Genomic DNA, 18,445 nt, shown 5'->3' on the forward strand with positions numbered 1-18,445 from the left:
CCACTGCACTCCAGCCTGGGTGACAGAAGTGAGACCCTGTCTCAAAAAAAAAAAAAAAAGAAAAGAAAAATGAGGCGTATACCATATATTAAATAACACTCTCATCAAGCTCATCAAGATCTGGAATAGCACCCTCTAATCAAAAACATATTTCTCAGGTTTTGCCACAAAATTAGGGCAGGTCAGGTTTTGCCTTCAAGTTACCAGTTTTCAGAGCATTCTGGAGTGTGGAATTTCAGATGTGGGATTTGGGTCTGAATGATGAAAAATAACTCCTGTGTTATAACAAAATTATATCATTTGGAGTTGTTGCAATATATACTTAAGTCTATAGGGTCATATTTTACTAGAGCATATACAAATCTGTATAATAAGCAAAACAATTCTACTAAATTGTTTAACAATTCATTGTGTAAATTTCTGGTATGATATTCTGCTAGTTTCAGAGGAGCTACAAATCAACATATACAGTTGGAATTTGAAATCATTCCAAAATTAAATGGTGTAAATAAAGGTGACAAAATGTTTCAAAATATGGAAACAGTAGAAATGTTTGCATTACTTTATATAATTATTTAAATAGTAGTATATGGCATGAATTTACCACCTGGGTCTTGGAATGGCTATATACTTAACCGGAATGAAACACTAAAGTTGTTGAACATTTTATTTTTTTGAAGGCACATGTTTAACAGGCCATCAATCAAAAGATATATGTATGGCTTCCAATTATTCTTCTAATTATTGCAACCAAAAAAAATTAAGTCAGGATGTGAAAATCACATCAAGTTTTAAAAGTTAAGTAGTATTCCTTTAAAAATGTGTTAACTTCTCTTATTTTTTTAAGTCCATACTAATAATCAGCAAGAAAAGAAACATGTTGTTCAGAGCAAATATCTCCATAGAGATAAGTGTTTCTACCTGGAAAAGAGTCTGGGATAAAACAAGGGGCCAGTCATTCTGCACAGTCTCCTAGGATCACTTTATGGAGACTTCACTTAGGAGCTGAGGGAATGTGCTTCCAGGGCCTCTCGAGGGCCCTCTCTCATACTCAGCTCAGCCTGACCACTGGGGCTGAAAGAACTAGGAAAGATGGAGAACAGAGGAGGAGGATATAGAAAGCAGGTTCTAAGAGTTGGCCCAGACTTGTTTACATACAACTCCTGTTTTCTAAAATTGAAGGAAGGATTTGATTGGCTAGTATTGGCAAGTCTTTTGAGTTTTTTTTTAAGGGTACTTTGTTAAGAAAATTAAGAATACTATTTCTAAATGAAATTATTATGAGAATTTATTTAATTTTTTATTTTTATTTTTCCTTTGAAAATAAATGAATTAAGCAACAATCTTTTATTTCAGATAAAGAGTTGATTTGGGTTTTGGCTTAGTGTCTACAAAAGTGTAGAAATTTGAGTGTGTTCTCTCAACAGGACCTCCAAACTACTTCTGGCCTGGAGCTGCACAACTCATGAATTGCTGTTCACTCAAACTAATACCTTAAAATTTTATATGCCACAGTTTACCATTTAATGTTTTCTTCAGTGAGCTACTTCTTAAGTTAGTCTTCCCTCAAAAACTTATGCCTCCTTTTAGTCAGCACTATGAGACTTTCAGTGGGAAAAGGGGGAAAAAACCTACTACTGTTACTAGGAGGCTCCAAAACTGAAAAGTACTTTCTAAACCATTTCTAAAATTACTCTACATTTCACTGGTTACTTAATATACAGTACTATGCAAACTCAAATAAAATATTTTTTGACAAATAAAGATTGTATATATTTAAGGGCTATAATGTGATTATTTAATATATATATACTTTGTGAAATTATTACCACAATCAAGCTAATAAACATATATATCACCTCACATAGTTACCCTCTTTTGTGTATGTGGTGAGAATACTGAAGATTTACTCTCTTAGCAAATTTCAAGTACACAATGCATTATATAATGCTGTACCATGATCTCCAGAGATTATTCATCTTATAACTGAAAGTTTTTACCCTTTAACCAATTATCTCCTCATTCCCCCAACCACCCCCAACCTCAGGTAACCACCTTCTACTCTGTTTCTATGAGTTAGATTTTTAAAAATTCTACGTATAAGTGGAATCATGCAGTATTTTTCTTTCTGCGTCTGGCTTATTTCGCTTAGCATAATGTCCTCCATGTTCATATATGTTGTTGCACATTGCAGGATTTCCTTTATTTTTTAAAGCTGAATTTTCCTCTCTCTCTGTGTTTGTGTGTGTGTGTGTATAAACATTTCCTTTGTCCATTCATCCATCAGAGGACACTCAGGTTGTTTCTATATCTTGGCTATTGTGAATAATGCTACAATGAACATGGAAGTGTAGACATGTCTTCAAGACAATGGTTTCATTTCCTTTGGATATATACCCAGAAGTAGGATTGCTGGATCATATGGTAGTTCTATTTTTATTTTTTGAGGAAATTCCATACTGTTTTCCATAATAGCTATACCAATTTACATTTCCACCAATAGTGCACAAAGGTTCCCTTTTCTCTACATCCTTGCCAACACTTGTTGTCTTTTGACTTTCTGGTAATAGCCATCCTAACAGTTGTGATGTGATACCTCATTGTGGTTTTGATTTTCATTTCCCGGAGGGTTAGCGGTGTTGAACACCTTTTTACTTACTGGCCACTTGCACGTGTTCTTTGGAAAAATGTCTTTTTAGGTCCTTTGTCCATTTTTTTAAAAAGTTATTGTGTTTGTATGAGTTCCTTATATATTTTGGATATTAAACTCCTTACTGGATATACAGTTTATAAATAGTTTCTCCTATTCCACAGGTTGCCTTTCCATTTTGTTGTTTCCTTTGTTTTTTGGCATTAGGTCTTTTTAAACATTGTGTACTCCATTTTGAGTTGATTTTTGTGCATGTTGTAAGACCAAGGTCCAATTTCATTCTTTTGCATGTGGATATCCTAAATAAAATATTTTTAAAACTGTGATTTTGATAATTCCAAGTTTAAATAAGAGGGAAAATAATTAGGATCCCTGTTGGAATAACTTTTAGTTCTCTTCTTCAATTCAAATACATGTATATAATGAAAACATATATTTGAGAGTAATAACAGTCTCTTTAACAAATGTAAGGCATCTGTGGCATTATTACAAGAAATTATCATTGTACCTAGTTTTAGACTGAATGATTTACTGCATCTTCCTTAATCCTTAAGTTGCATATTCATTGCTGTATTTTCTTCTAACTGCTGTCACTTAAGTTGTCATGCAGAATAGGGCAAATCGGGGTCAGTTTATATAAGCGGCATCAATTTGGAGAACTTCATCAGTCTTTATTTCAAGGCATTATGCAAAGAAAACTGACATTAAGAGAGCCTTAACTGACAGCAAATGAAATCAATCAGCAAATCACTAAGCCATAATAAACTCACTCAATTTGTAGATAACCCTTCCTTTTCCAGGTCTTCACCTAGGCAGTCCATCAAACACTGTTTTTTGTCCAAGTATCTAAAATGAATAGCAATTCTGGCTATAGCACTTGAAAGTTCAACTGCTCACAGGCTTCGGTCTCTCAATAATAAGTATTAAAAGATGTAATAGTTCTAGTTATATTTAAAAAGGGGCCTTAAAATGAACAAAAAGATAAAGCATTAAGTTTAGAATTTAGTTTTTGCCTCTTAACATTAATGACAAAGAAATTATGTTCACATCATTTCAGCAGCTTTTCTACTTAGGGCCACCTAGAACTGAGAGTTGTAACAAAAAAAAAATTCTGTACTGTACTTTGATATGTTTTGTCATTTTTGTTTTTTACTAATTGCATCTCAAACATTTCACATAAAAGCAAATACTGTCACCACTTCACAGAGTTGGAATTTGAAATCATCCCACAATTAAATGGTGTAAACAAAGGTGACAAAATGTTTCAAAATATGGAAACAGTAGTAATGTTTGCATTACTTTATACGATTATTTAAATAGTAGTATATGGCATGAATTTACCACCTGGGTCTTGGCAATGGCTGTATACTTAACTGGAAGGAAACACTAAAGTTGTTGAACATATTATTTTTTTGAAGGCACATGTTGAACAGGTCATCAATCAAAAACCTCCAAAAGTCAAAACACTAAAACATTTCTCAATATGGTTGGGTCACCGTTCCTGACCTTAGGCCTTTCATAGTTCAGTCCAACTTAGCTTTTATTAATATAGCATTTTTTAATGTGAAAATCACCTTCACATGCACATTATCTCATCTGATCTCCCTACAATCCTGTGAGCAAAAGCAAGACTGGTGTCACTGTCACCTTTTACAGATGAGAGAACAGTGGCTCTGTGCTGTTGAGCGACTTACCAAGGTGGTTAAATTACAGGGCCAGAACCTCAATCCAGGCATTCTGACTCTCCACACAGGCTTTTTCTAATACTACCCTGCTGACTCCTTCCCCAGAAAATGAAATTATTTTAACTTTTCTAAATACTATGCTGTTAAGAAAGTAATTCCCATTCTAATCAACATAACTCAATGACATACAGTAAATTGCACAGACTTATGGTTGCCAATTTCCATATAATCTGATTTACTTTCTTGTCTTTTAAAGGGGTAAAAATATCAACCTGAAATTGAAAACTAAGCAATCTATATATACCTGACCAAGGGATGTTTATATGCCAAATATTTAAAGAAAAATTATTTCAAAAACATTTATTAGTGCTATTTAATTTTCTAAGTTCTTTCATACATGTTATAGGATCCTCATAATCACCCAAAGATGCACCAGACCAGGTAATATCACCTCCATTTTACTGATGAGGAAACTGACATGCTGGAAGAATTCAGGGTCAAGGGGTCACAGAAAATAGTGATTCTAGGATAGAACTCCAGTAGCACTGGAATTCTATCCAGTGCTACCACAAGAATTGTCATACATATTCATCCTTCACAAGAAAGGACAATGTTGTATTCCACATACACACAAAAAGAAAACAATTGTATAAAATAATGAGAATCCCTGCTACTGGTGTAATTTGTGTCTACAGGGGGAAGGATTTCAACTGCTTTATTGCCAGTCCTACTACTTTCTAGCAAAGTTGCATAACTGCTTCAACCTTCTGTAATACTGATTCTGCTATGATTTTATTTCCTTCCTAATTATTCTTTCCTATTAAGAAAAGGAATAATAAACAACAAAACTAGAAAAATGAATTTATAAATCTACCTTGTTTTTAAAGAAGTCCTACCAGATTTTCCTTAATCTCAGTTCAGATCAGTTATACCAGATCATTCCCTCAAGGTATATAATTCATACATACATTAAGCTGAATTAAGGAGTACAAAGTTAGAAGATTCTTTAAAACTGTGGCAGAAGCTTTACACAGATGCAATTACTTGCCCTTAAATGTCATCTTGTCCTTTTTAAAAGGCAAAGAGAGATAAAAATCTCAACAAGAAAAAACAAGAAACAAACCCACTGGTCTGAAATACAACCCAGGATGCAAGATGTAAGATATCTCATCTGCTAGTATTAAAAAGAAAACTTTATAGAACTCCTTCTACCTATCAGAAGGAGTTGAGAGATAGAAGACACTACCTTAGTGTGCAAGACTATGTTTTAATAATGGATATACAGAAAATACCTTATTACAATAAATCTTTTAAAATAAAAGAGCCAGCCATGGTGGCTAATGCCTGTAATCCCAACACTTTGGGAGGCTGAGATGGGAGGACAGCTTAAGGCCAGGAGTTTCAGACCAGTCTGGGCAGCATAGAGAGACTGTGTTTCTACAAAAAAATTTAAAAATAAAATATTATCTACAAAAAATTAAAAATATTACCTGGGCATGGTGGTACGCACCTGTGGTCCTAGGCACTCAGTAGGCTGAGGCAGGAAGATTGCTTGAGCCCTGGCATTTGAGACTGCAGTGAGCTATGATCACACCACTGCACTCTAACCTGAGCAATAGAGCAAGATCCTGTCTCAAAAAAAAAGGGAGGGGAGGGGAGGGGAGGGGAGGGGAGGAAGGCAGCCAGGAAGGAAGGAAGGCAGGCAGGCAGGCTGGCTTTTATCGGCTGGTAAAATATCTGAACAAAAAGAGTATAATTTTATATTTTTACCCTCAAGATTCTGTCCTAAAAATCTGATGCATTCCCCCTCCACCACCATCAACCAAACAAATAAAAAACCTAGAAATCAGACAACAGGCACAGAAAGAGAAGGAGGAATAATGGGAGAAAAGGACGGTGAAAAGACTTATGGGATAATACCAAAACTGCTCTAGTAATAGCTGATATGCAAAGCTAATTATCAAGCAGTTTTCCCAGTCATGAAACACTAAAATCTTAGGAGAAGATACAGATTGAGGATGACAAGGCATAACTCACAATGACTACAACCAACGTTTAAATGCTATTTATATTGATATTGAATTAAAACTAAGATCATTATTGTTATCTCACTTTGCAACAAGCCCTTAAAATAAGTTTTTCTAAACATTGAGGAAACACTCCAGGACACTGATCTGGGCAAAGATTTTTTTTTTGTAAGACTTTAAAAACACAGACAACCAAGCCAAAAACAGAAAAATGGGATTACATCAAGTTAAAAAGCTTCTGCACAGCAAAGGAAGCAATCAACAAAGTGAAGAGACAACCCACAGCATGGGAGAATATACTTGCAAATTGTCCATCTGACAAGGGATTAATAACCAGAATATGCAAGGAGCTCAAACAACTCAATAGCAAAATAACAAATAATTTAATTTAAAAGTGGCCAAAAGATCTGAATAGATATTTCTCAAAAGAAAACATACAAATGGTCAACAGGTATATGAAAAGAATACTCAACATCATTAACCATCACAGAAATGCAAATCAAAACCACAATGAGCTATCATCTCACCCCGATTAAAATTTATACTAAAAAGACAGGCAATAATGGATGCCAGTAAAAATATGGAGAAAGGAGAATCCTTCCACACTATTAGGGAGAATGTATATTAGTTAGGCACTATGGAGAACAGTATGGAGTTTCCTCAAAAAACTAAAAATAGAACTACCATATGATCCAGTAACTCCACTACTGGGTATATGTACAAAAGAAAGAAATACATCACAAGGCATCTGTACTCCTATTTTTACTGCAGCATTATTCACAACAGCCAAAATGCGGAACTAGCCTAAGTAGCCATTAATAAATGAATAAAGAAAATGCGATATAGATATACACAATGAATTAGGAATGAAATCTTATCATTTGCAGCAACACAGATAGAACTGCAGGTCATTAAATGAAATAAGCCAAGTACAGAAAGACAAATATTGCATGTTCTGACTCATATGTGGGAGCTAAAAAGGTGACTCTCATGAAGATATATAGATTGGTGGTTACCAGAGGCCAGGAAGGGTAGTGGTTGAGAAGGGGATGAAGAGAAGCTGATTAACAGGTACAAATATATGGTGTGATAGAAATAATAAGACCTAGTGTTAGATCAGTAGGGTAACTACAGTTTACAATAATCTATTTTGTATTTTTAAATAGCTAGAAGAATTTGAATGGTTCTAATATAAAGAAAAGACAAATATTTAAGGTGATGGATCTATATCCCAAGCACACTGATTTGAACTTTACAAATTATATGAATGTATTAAATTATCACATGTACCCTAAAACCATGTACATCTATTATGCATCAAATTTCTTAATGAGAAAAAGAAACAAAAAGAGAAAAATAATAGTTCTTCTACACACCTTAGCATTTCATTTCTTGTAATACTTCGTTTTGTTTAGCACTGCTTAGAGCTCTACTAGGGAAATTTTGAAGAAATTTTAGTTCTACTTGTGCAATATGAAATCTTCAGAGTAGAATTCTAAAATTTCAACTACCAAGTAGCAAACTCTTCCTACTGTCAACAACAACCAAAAAAAGCACCAAAATTCACTACTTCTTATATTCACATTCAAGTTAGGCCCCAAACCTAGGACATTTAGATTGCTCATTGGCACAATTTACTTCTGAAAAACTAGAGTCTATACCTGTCAAGTAGCTAGATGAGACAAAGGATACTATTTTTCCATGAAATCAGTTTATTCTCAGATGAACTATGTGACTTTGCGAGCTAATTGTATTTCCCTAACAAATAGCTCTTCTCTGGGAAGTATTTACAAACCTTTGAAGAAGGTGACATTCCAACATTATTTTCGATTCCACAACCCAATTATAAAATTATTTTATATTTTTCAATGTAAAAGATGTTTTTATTTTGGGCTGGGTGTGGTGGCTCATGCCTGTAATCCCAGCACTTTGGGAGGCTGAGGCGGGTGAATCACTTGAGGTCAGGAGTTCGAGACCAGCCTGGCCAACACGGTGAAACCTCCTCTCTGCTAAAATTACAAAAAAAAGAAAAACAATTAGGCGGGCATGGTGGCACATGCCTGCAGTCCCACCTACTCAGGAGTCTGAGGCAGGAAATTTGCTTGAACCCGGGAGCGGGAGGCTGGAGTGAGCCGAGATCACGCCACTGCACTCCAGCCTGGGCAACATAGAGACTCCATCTCAAAAAGAAAAAGAGAGAGAGAGAGAATTGGAAGTGACAGATATGTTCATTAGCATGATTGAATTATTGCACATTGTATTCATAAGCCATAAGATCTCTCTGTACCATGTAAATATACACAACTACAATTTATCAATTGGCAAGTAAAAAATTTAAAAGAATAAAGAGAATTGCACAAACTCCTATAGACAACAACTTTGGATAATCCAAAATCTTTTTGATAACTTACTATTAAAATGATATCACTTACCAATTCCAATAATCTCAAACATTCAAAGCACAGTCATGGACTTTGAAAGCAATGAAAAAGAAAATCTGTGAGACAAGCAGCTGCCACAAAATATATCCTCTTTACTTCACCAAGGAGAATCTCTTAGACTAAAACCTAGCAACTCTGTGTAAAATAAGGACCTAGTGAGAATGGATGTCTGAAAATTCAGGGAAGACCAAAATTACAAAAAGAGAAAAAAATTTGCTTCTATTATCAAAAAATAAAGAACCACACTTTAAAAAGAAAATTAAAGGGCTAATAGAAGTCTTGTAGGGGGTAAAGTGGAACCATCTTATCTTTTTCAGGGGCAATTGGAGAACGTGTATTAAAAGCCTTAGAGTATACATAACATTTGATGCAATCATTCTACTAATTTATTCCAGGGGAAAAGCGAGAATAATGAAAAGATGTATGCAAGAGTATATTAATTACCATCTTATTGATAATAACCAAAAACTTGAAATAACTTCAAATATCCATCAACAGAAAACTGATAAAATATACTGTGGTAGAGCCATGTAGCAGAGCACAACTCAGCCATCAAAAATAATTACATAAATCTGTATTTACTGCCAAGAAAGATATCATGTTATTAGGTTTAAAAAATGCATACAAATAGTATGGCCCAAGAGAAGTTGGTTAAGGAGTACAAAAATAGTTAGCTAGAAGGTATAAGTTCTAATATTCAATAGTATAATAGGGAAATTATAATTAACAATACTTTATTGTATATTTCAAAATAGCTAAAAGAGAAGAATTGTAATATGCCCAACATAAAGAAAAACATTCGAGGGGATAGATAACCAAATTACCCTGATTGATCATTGCACATTGTATACAGGTATCAAAATATCACATGTGCCTCCAAAACATGTACAACTATTACATACCAATAAAAAGGAAAAAAAGTGAAAAAAACTGTATGGCCCAATTATTGTTTAAATACATATAGGTGTATTAAATATAAATAATATGTGCATGTGAGTTCGTATTTATGGCTAAAAAATAACTAGAAGAATATATACCAAAATGTTAACATTGGTTGTGTCTGAATGGCAGAATTTCAAATGATTTTTTTTAACTTTTATTTTAGGTTTAGAGGTAAATGTGCAGGTTTGTTATATAGGTAAACTCATGTCACAATGGTTTGTTGTACAGATTACTTTGTCACCCAGGTACTAAGCCTAGTTCTCAATAGTTATTTTTTCTGATCCTCTCCCTTCTCCCACACCCTCCAGCCTCAAGGCCCCAATTGTTCCCCTCTTTGTGTCCATGTGTTCTCTTCATTTAGCTCCCACTTACAAGAACATGTGGTGTTTGGTTTTCTGTTCCTGTGTTAGATTGCTGAGGATGATCACCTCCAGCTTTATCCATGTTCCCACAAAAAACATGATCTCGTTCTTTTTATGGTTGTATAGTATTCCGTGGTGTATATGTACCATATTTTCTTTAACCATTCTACCATGGATGGACATTTAGGTTGATTCCATGTTTTGCTATTGTGAATAGTGCTACAGTGAACATATGCCTGCATGTGTCTTTATGGTAGAACAATTTGTATTCCTTTGGGTACATACTCAGTAATGGGAGTGCTAGGTCAAATGGTAGTTCTGTTTTCAGATTTTTGAGGAATTGCCACACTGCTTTCCACTAGGGCTGAACTAATTTACACTCCCACCAACAGTGTATAAGCATTCCTTTTTCTCCACAACCTCATCAGCATCTGTTATTTTTTGACTTTTTAATAATAGCCATTTTGACTGGTATGAGATGGTATCTCATTGTGGTTTTGATTTGCATTTCTCTAATGATCAGCAATGTTGTTGAGCTTTTTTTTTTCATATGCTTGTTAACTTGTGTGTATGTCTTCTTTTGAAAAGTATGTGTTCATATCCTGTGCCCACTTTTTAATGGGGTTGGTTTTTTCTCGTAAATTTAAGTTCCTTATAGGTGCTGGACATTAAACCTTCATCAGATGCACAGTTTGCAATATTTTTCCCCATTCTGTAGGTTGTCTGTTTACTCTGTTGATAGTTTCTTTTGCTGTACAGAAGCTCTTAAATTTAATTAGATCCCATTTGTCATTTTCTGTCTTTGTTACAATTGCTTTTGGCATCTTCATCATGAAATCTTTGCTGGTTCCTATGTCCAGAATAGTATTGCCTAGGTTGGCTTCCAGGGTTTTTATAGTTTTGGGTTTTACATTTAAGTCTTTTATCCATCTTGGATTGATTTTTGTTAGCTATTGTTACTGTTTAATTATTATTTATTGTTTACTACTGAATCAAAATGGAAACACAAATATTTACTGGCTGCCTGCTAATATTTGCCAGTTATTACCAATAGTACATATCATAATTATTGAAAAAATGTAATTCAGAGTATAAGATAATGAATAATAGGTATTATCTTTATAAAGTATAAGTAGAATCTTTTTTATTGTAAAGTTCTCTGCATTCACACTACACTGGACTTTTCATTTAAAGCTAATTGGTCTAATAGGGGTGCTTTTATTCTTCTCACTATTATAATGAAAGCCTATTTGCTGCTATTTGGAAGATAAAACACTAGTATAGGTTTAAATTTGCTACAGGAACTTAAACAAAAGGTTTCACTGGAGACATGGCCTCATTGGAACATCATATGCCATGGAAAAGTAAATACGAAGCTATGGTAGGCTGTGCTTGATCAAAATTATTTAAAGTTTTTGAAGAAACAGGAAAGGGTGAAGAAACTAAATGGAAAGATACAGAAAAAAAAAAGATCTTAAATAACGATTCCTCAAAATAAAACATACACACACCTTAAAAGTAATGAAAACAAGCTACTGTTGCTTACTTCATCTTTACAAGGGCCTTATAACGGCTGCAATAACAACAGCCACCCTGCATTGTCTGCTTTCTCTAGGCTAGGCACTGTACTACACTTTACATCCATTGCTGTATTCGATCCTACTGCAAGCCTCGGGGATCAGTAGCATTACTTTTTTTTTTTTTTTTTTTTTTCAGCTAAGGAAATTGGAGGGGAAAGCTAGCAGATCTCAGAAACAAGTTGAACTGCGTTTTTCTCCATAGAAAAGCATCAGTCACGTGCTCTTCCAGGTTCAGAGAACACAGGTACTCTACTCACCCTCTTCACTCAGTAATAATGCTCACTGGTCTCTTTCCATTCAGGATTACACCTATAATAAAGTTTGCCCCCATTGAAAAAGACAGAAAACTTCAGCTCCTACTTCTATAAATGACAGCTGAGTAAGTTGGGCAAATGGTTCATGTACCACCACACCCTGCTGAGTGATCCTCTCTTCATAATCAAAGGCTGAGAACTCTGAATAGTCCACTTCATCAGTACAGAGTCAGAGTACAAAGTTAAACAACCACTGAATTCCCAAGTAAGTAGCCACACTTAGCACAAATGCACACATTTTTATACTGCAAAAAAAAAGGTGAAATTAGAGTTTCATACTATTAGGCTATAATTAGTCTACAATACAGCATAAACTATGATCTATATCATACATAGATGCATAATTTTTTATAAATGGAAGAAAAATTCCATTATAGATATCTAAGGTTTTACTCTTACCATGTAACATATGTGTCTACATTTTTTAGTATCAGATTTATTAGTTCAGCTTAGCAGTCAAATACTATTAGACTTAAATCCAGGCTCTTGGCTCTGCCTTTTCCTTGCTGTTGATCTGAGGAGTTACCCGTTGTGTTTGTTGTGGTGGCGGTGGTGAAGTGTAAAATGGAGATAGTGCCATTTATTTGACAGGCTCGTTGTGAGAATTAAGATGATATATTCAAAGAGCTAAGCATGGTACCTGGTACATAGTTAAGTGTTCGCTGAAATTGTAGGTACTATTATTACCACTAATGTCTCCTAATTTTCCAACTATGATGTATACTACTAAACTACAATATATATTACAGCATGTCAATGGAACTTATCCAGGTGGGAATGTATGTAACTATTTTTATTAGAACCTGGAAAAGACAGTAGTTTAAACTATGGGTCTCTACATTTCCTTCTTGCTGTTCCCAGATATCATAACCCCCAAAAAGGGCATTTTGGGGAATGAACCTCTTTCCAAATCACCAACATCTAGTTTTGAGCAAGTCTTTATTTGTAAATTATGACAAATATTAAGCCTTGTCAGATTCTGAATTGAAATAGCCAAGTAAAGGATTATTTTACAACCACTAGAAAAATCTCAAATCAGACTGTATTCATAGTTATGATGAATTCATAAATACTGACAATCAAATTTAAAATACACATTTTAAATCTCATCTTAAATAACAGTACAGCATTCCACCCTATAACAGAAAAGAAAAATATTTTATGCTTACTTTTATAATTATATATATTTTAGATATATTGGACAATCTAATGAAAGAAGCAATGAGTATTTTTTTCCTTATAGAGCATTAATTTGGTACTAATAACAAATTAAATTAGGATATGGAGCATATAAAAAATTAACATTGCTCCACACACACTGACATTAATTTTCTATAAAATTAAAATTCCACAGGGTCATAAACTAAAGAATGAAAAAGATTATTTTAAATCTCAACATGTGAAAGACACACTAAGTTTTAAGAGATATTTCTCCTTTTAAATACACTAAAAAATAGAGTGCTATTGAACAAGGACAGTCTCTTTTGAAATATCATGCTTCCTATAATTTACATAATGTTGATAGTTTTCTTTTTTTAATGAAGGTTTTGGGCATTAAAAGGACACACTGAATTTCATTTTGTAAGATTAAGAAAAATAACCTTAAGGAAAAAATTGATCACAATAATATTAATACAATAGTGACATAAAATAGAAGGATACCTACAGCATCCGAAAATGAATGTTTCTAAAAATAAGTTTATTAGTGTACTTTAAAGTTATTTGAGGTCTTATGATTTGGTATTTTAAGTTTTATAAATGAAATGACCCAATTTGCACATCTTACAATGTTCATTAAAACTAAATATTAAAGGGTAAAATACTCTTCAATAGAAAACACAGATAAGTTTAAGCTTTGCTGAAATTAAATTACCTCATAAGAAATGTTGGATATATTTTGGAATTAATATTGAGATATTTCAGGTATCTCTTGATGTTTACATCTAAAGTGATTTATTATTTTATTTTTTATTTTTTTCTAAAATTACTTATTTTCAAACAATAAGAGCAACAAATTGAGACTTGCTTAAAGAGATAACAGCCTAGTGTCTTATTGTCCTCTGCTGATAGGAAAGTATTTCTTTTAATACTGTACTTTGCCATAAAACACATTTTTCCTTGGTAAAAACACTTTTCTGGATTATTTTAATAGGCTAGTTCTAGGCTTTAAAGAAAAAAACAATATTTTGTAAAGATATTGTTACATGATAGAAGAAAAATGAAGAAGCATCTATTTGCATCTCCTTTAAATTATTAACAATATTTTGAGGCTTTCATTCTCTCCGGTTAGTGCAATTTATTTTTCTATGTGTCTCAGTAGCAAACAATGTTATTTAGACTCTAACCTGGCATGCTACCACCTCTGGCCCGCCCTTGAGCCCCTCCATTGCAAAGGTCTCCAGGTGCAGTTTGGGTAGCTGCAGGGTGAAGTCATTCCTACTTGCCGCAGACCATGACAGCGAGATCTCATCTCTGACCTAAAGGGAAAAAAACAGCATCAATGGTAATTCCCCTTCAGACACATTAACTGGGATGAACTGGGTCCCCTTGAGCCCACTGAGTGGACTTGCATTGATCGCTGGACCTGAAATCCATGAATAAATTTAGGACTAATTGATTTTTCGTTGCAAATAAATCTCTAATTCAGAGTGCTGGGGGAGAATGTTAAGAAGAAAAAGCATCCTCCTGCTTGAAATGAGGGAGGGGAAGAAGAGTCACTGGAGCTCTTCTGATCAAGAGGTTTTGAATTATTTTTTCACAGTTCCACCCTAAAAAGGAAGAAAAGAAAAAACATTCACAAAATCAAAAACAACAGCCATCTCCTAATCATTATCACCTGCTTAGTAACATGTGGTGTTTAACTGATATGAACTGATACATATTGGACAAGATAGTTATTAGGTACCAGTCTTTGAAAACTTCAATAACATGTACTCTAGAATCAAAACAAATATACTCAACACAAAAGGAGACTTAAAAATATACAAGTAAGCGGTTTGTTTGCCCTTTTCACTCTTCTAGAATTGCAGGATTTTATTAAACTTGAGTCTTAATGATTAAATACACATAAACCAACACAGTCACACAATTTCTAAACAATACAACAGACAAAATCAGTAGTATCTGTACTCTATTTTAAGTATTCGGAAAGCAACAATACAAACACATCACCGATATGGGAAAAACACCAATTCTCTAGTCAGCATGGAATCACATGCAGTTGATATCACACTGCCACCTTCTGGACAAATGAGAAAATATTGCTTACATAATAGAAATGGAAACATTCAGAAACAGATATTTTGGTTTTTAATTTCCAAACGTAGTAAAAGCCTTAAGAATTCCATAGTTTCGTTTGCATTTAAGAACAATAAGCTCTCATTTTAATCATATAGTTTAATAATAGGAGTTTTCAATACATAGGCATATTTTCTAACTTTCCTTATGCTTGGAATAGGTTTTAAAATTTTATCTATTTGCTACCATATACTTAATAAATATTATACAATTAGCTCAATGCCACAGAACAAAAAGTTTTTTTATCAGGTAGCAAAGGTCAAAAACAAGGTTAACTATAAAAATTGCATTAATTGCTCAAATAAATATATTTCTATCTCTAGTTTTATCCAAGCAACTTCAAATATAACTTGGCAAAAATGTAAGACAGAAAATTTCTCCTTCACTTTTCTAGTCTACTCGGGAAGCTTGTAAAACTATTTGAATTATTTTTATTATGTTCATTAGTTCCTTAGGATATATATATATACATTTCACAAAACTATCAAACTCTATTGAGTTTCTTTAAGCCAGCAAACACACACAAACATATAACAGCATCTTTAACTGTTCACGCTAATCTATGGGCATAAAAATCCTTATATGTCCCAAGCTGATCTGAAGACTTTCTGTCAATAAGAGAATGTCAAAGTGTATGCTGTAAAACATACACTATGATGTAATTTTTATAAGGATGTGAGTACCACATGCATGCTGGAGTCTCAATTCACAATGTATATTTATCGGCAACAAACACTCTCCTGAGTCTTCATTCAGGATAAGAATCTGTTAAACTTACTTAGCATAACAAAATAAATCGTATTTTACAAATACATTTGTTTTAGGTTTTATATTTTAAATGTGTGAATACCTTCTCTTGCTTTTTTTGTCACCAATGTGCACTCAGATAAAAGAAAACATTAATGTGGATTAAGGTTCTGAGAATTTATCAACATCAAACCACTAGTGTTTTGCCTTCTACCCTTCTGAACCACAGTCAATAGATCTAAATATTTTACTGCACCCTGGCCAATTCATTGTTTGATGTTTAAAAACTCACCCAGAATCAAAGAAAATTTATTAAATTTGAGCCCCCAAATGAGATACTATTAGCTTTGAAAGTCAAGTTTAACTGCGATATTGATGATTCTCTTTTTTCTGTGACAAAATTCACTAGGGAAATCCTGGATGTCAAAGTACAAAAGCAGATTGCTAATACGGGCAAAAAGAGGGGGGCAAAAAAAACCATAAGCAATCTAAGTATAATCCACAACACAGTTCAAGCACTGGAGGTCCTTTAACCTGATTAGCATCAGGCACCATACTTCATCCATGAAGCTTGACATACAGTGAACAGTAAGCCACATTTTATATTCTCTAAATAAACTTTATGAGCATTGTTAAGCTGTGGCATCTTGCATTTAAAACTGATTTATTGCCATCTCAATATTTTTGGTATAACATTACTTCATTAGCCAAATTAAATAATTATTTATATTGAATTAAAAAACTTGCAAAATGCAGCTATTTTTGCTACACCAAATGATGAACATCATAATCATTTGAATAATATGGCATGCTTTAATACTTTCATTATTAAATGAAAGTATTAAATTACAAATTATCTGTTGAATCAACTTGACAGTGCCATCAAGAGTGAGAGACCCATGATATATAATAGATGCAATATCACAAATACTGCTAGAATTTTAAGAGTCTTTTCCACTTTTAAATTAAACTGGAACTTTGAGAGTAAGTATCTAAAATGTTCTCAAATATTTCTAGGAAAAGTTTTTAGAAAAGTCTTGTGAAAGAATTATCTATAAATTATTTTATTTTAATGAGTAAAGGGAGCGAAAGCATCATGTTGAAAGAATACAAAACAGTGACACTAAGACAAGCAAAAATACAATCATGCAGCAAATGAGAAGAAAAGAAAGATGACAAGAAACAGGAGAAATAAAGGGTAGAAGGAAGAGACTTCAGAAAGAATGCAGAAGGCAAGTCTGAATTTCAAGGTGTGAACAGGGAGATTCAACATAGAACAGTAAGAAAGGACTCTTACCTTGTTGCATTAAGTTCATTCATGAAAAGAAACAGGCAGGCTGAGAACAAAGTAACTAATATTAAAAGAGAAATAATTTGGAATTTGTTTAGGAAATACAGCTTATTGGATACAAAATTATTATTTTCAAGAATGAGGATCTAAAGCAAATTAGTTACTGTCAAAAAAGTTTTGAAGTAATATTAGAATACTCAAATTATTTTTTTCCTAAAAGGAAAAGTTTATCTTTTAAAGTACAGAGCTTAGTGTGAATTAGGAATAAAATTCACCAGCAGTCACCTGTCTGTAGATTAAATTATAATATCAAAAGTCAATCTTTAATTATGTTTATAATACATTATTATTCATCCTATAATCAAGATTCTATGCCTTTTTATTCTCATTTATTTGTCAATATGACTAATACATGTATACAAATGTTTTTCTTCTTCAAAATGCCTAACAGCTCATTTTTAACATATAGAATTTCCCAATATAAATCTCAGTTATCAAATGTTATACAATCCACAATGTTCTTTAAAATCATGCAGTATCATATTTTAGAATAATTTTTAAAACCTATATTACTTCTACTCTAAAATTTTGATTTTTAGAAAGAACAGTTTACTTTCTCCCTTTCTTATTACATACTCTCAGAAAGGAGATATTTCTAATAGACATATCATAAAAAACAGGAGAAGAAAATAAACAAAACTTTCTAAAAAGTCAAAACAGTGCCATGAAATATATTTATTTCAAGATAAATATATCTATCTTTAAAATATATTTTCTATAATAATCCAGTTCTAGATTTTCAGTGATCCACAAGATCCATACTGTACTATTCCTATTTCTGATTACCCTTTACTCACAAGTAAACAATCTGTTTTCTAATTTTTATGCTCCTACCAAAACAAAACAAAAGCTATTTCTGCTAGATATCAACTATGAAATTAAATTAGTCATTTCTAGAAAAATTGCTCAACTCCCTCCATCTTTTATCATGCACAGCTATAAATCCTTCTGGACTCTATATTCCAATTTAAAAAAAACACTCATGAAATGATTTACTAGCTGTATTTTTACCAATAGGATACAAGCCAGAAGACCTCAAGGTATACATA

At 33.1% G+C, this 18,445-nt stretch overlaps 1 protein-coding gene across 17 annotated transcripts in view; it reads right to left on the reverse strand.

Annotated features, from left to right (window-relative positions):
- CCDC171 (coiled-coil domain containing 171) overlaps nt 1-18,445 on the reverse strand; it is a 445,777-nt gene that overhangs the window by 81,792 nt on the left and 345,540 nt on the right. For 13 of the 17 annotated variants that reach the window (XM_054501330.2, XM_054501326.2, XM_054501331.2 and 10 more), the window contains one exon: nt 14,347-14,478. The exons of 2 other annotated variants lie outside the window; for them this stretch is intronic. In XM_054501330.2, the coding sequence (XP_054357305.1) occupies nt 14,347-14,478 (132 nt within the window). Of the gene's footprint in view, nt 1-12,925; nt 13,138-14,346; nt 14,479-18,445 lie in introns of those variants that run through there. 2 more of the 17 variants (XM_063649492.1, XM_063649497.1) reach the window with 1 other exon arrangement.

This window comes from Pongo pygmaeus, chromosome 13 (assembly GCF_028885625.2).
Source record: "Pongo pygmaeus isolate AG05252 chromosome 13, NHGRI_mPonPyg2-v2.0_pri, whole genome shotgun sequence".
NCBI classification, from domain to species: domain Eukaryota; kingdom Metazoa; phylum Chordata; class Mammalia; order Primates; family Hominidae; genus Pongo; species Pongo pygmaeus.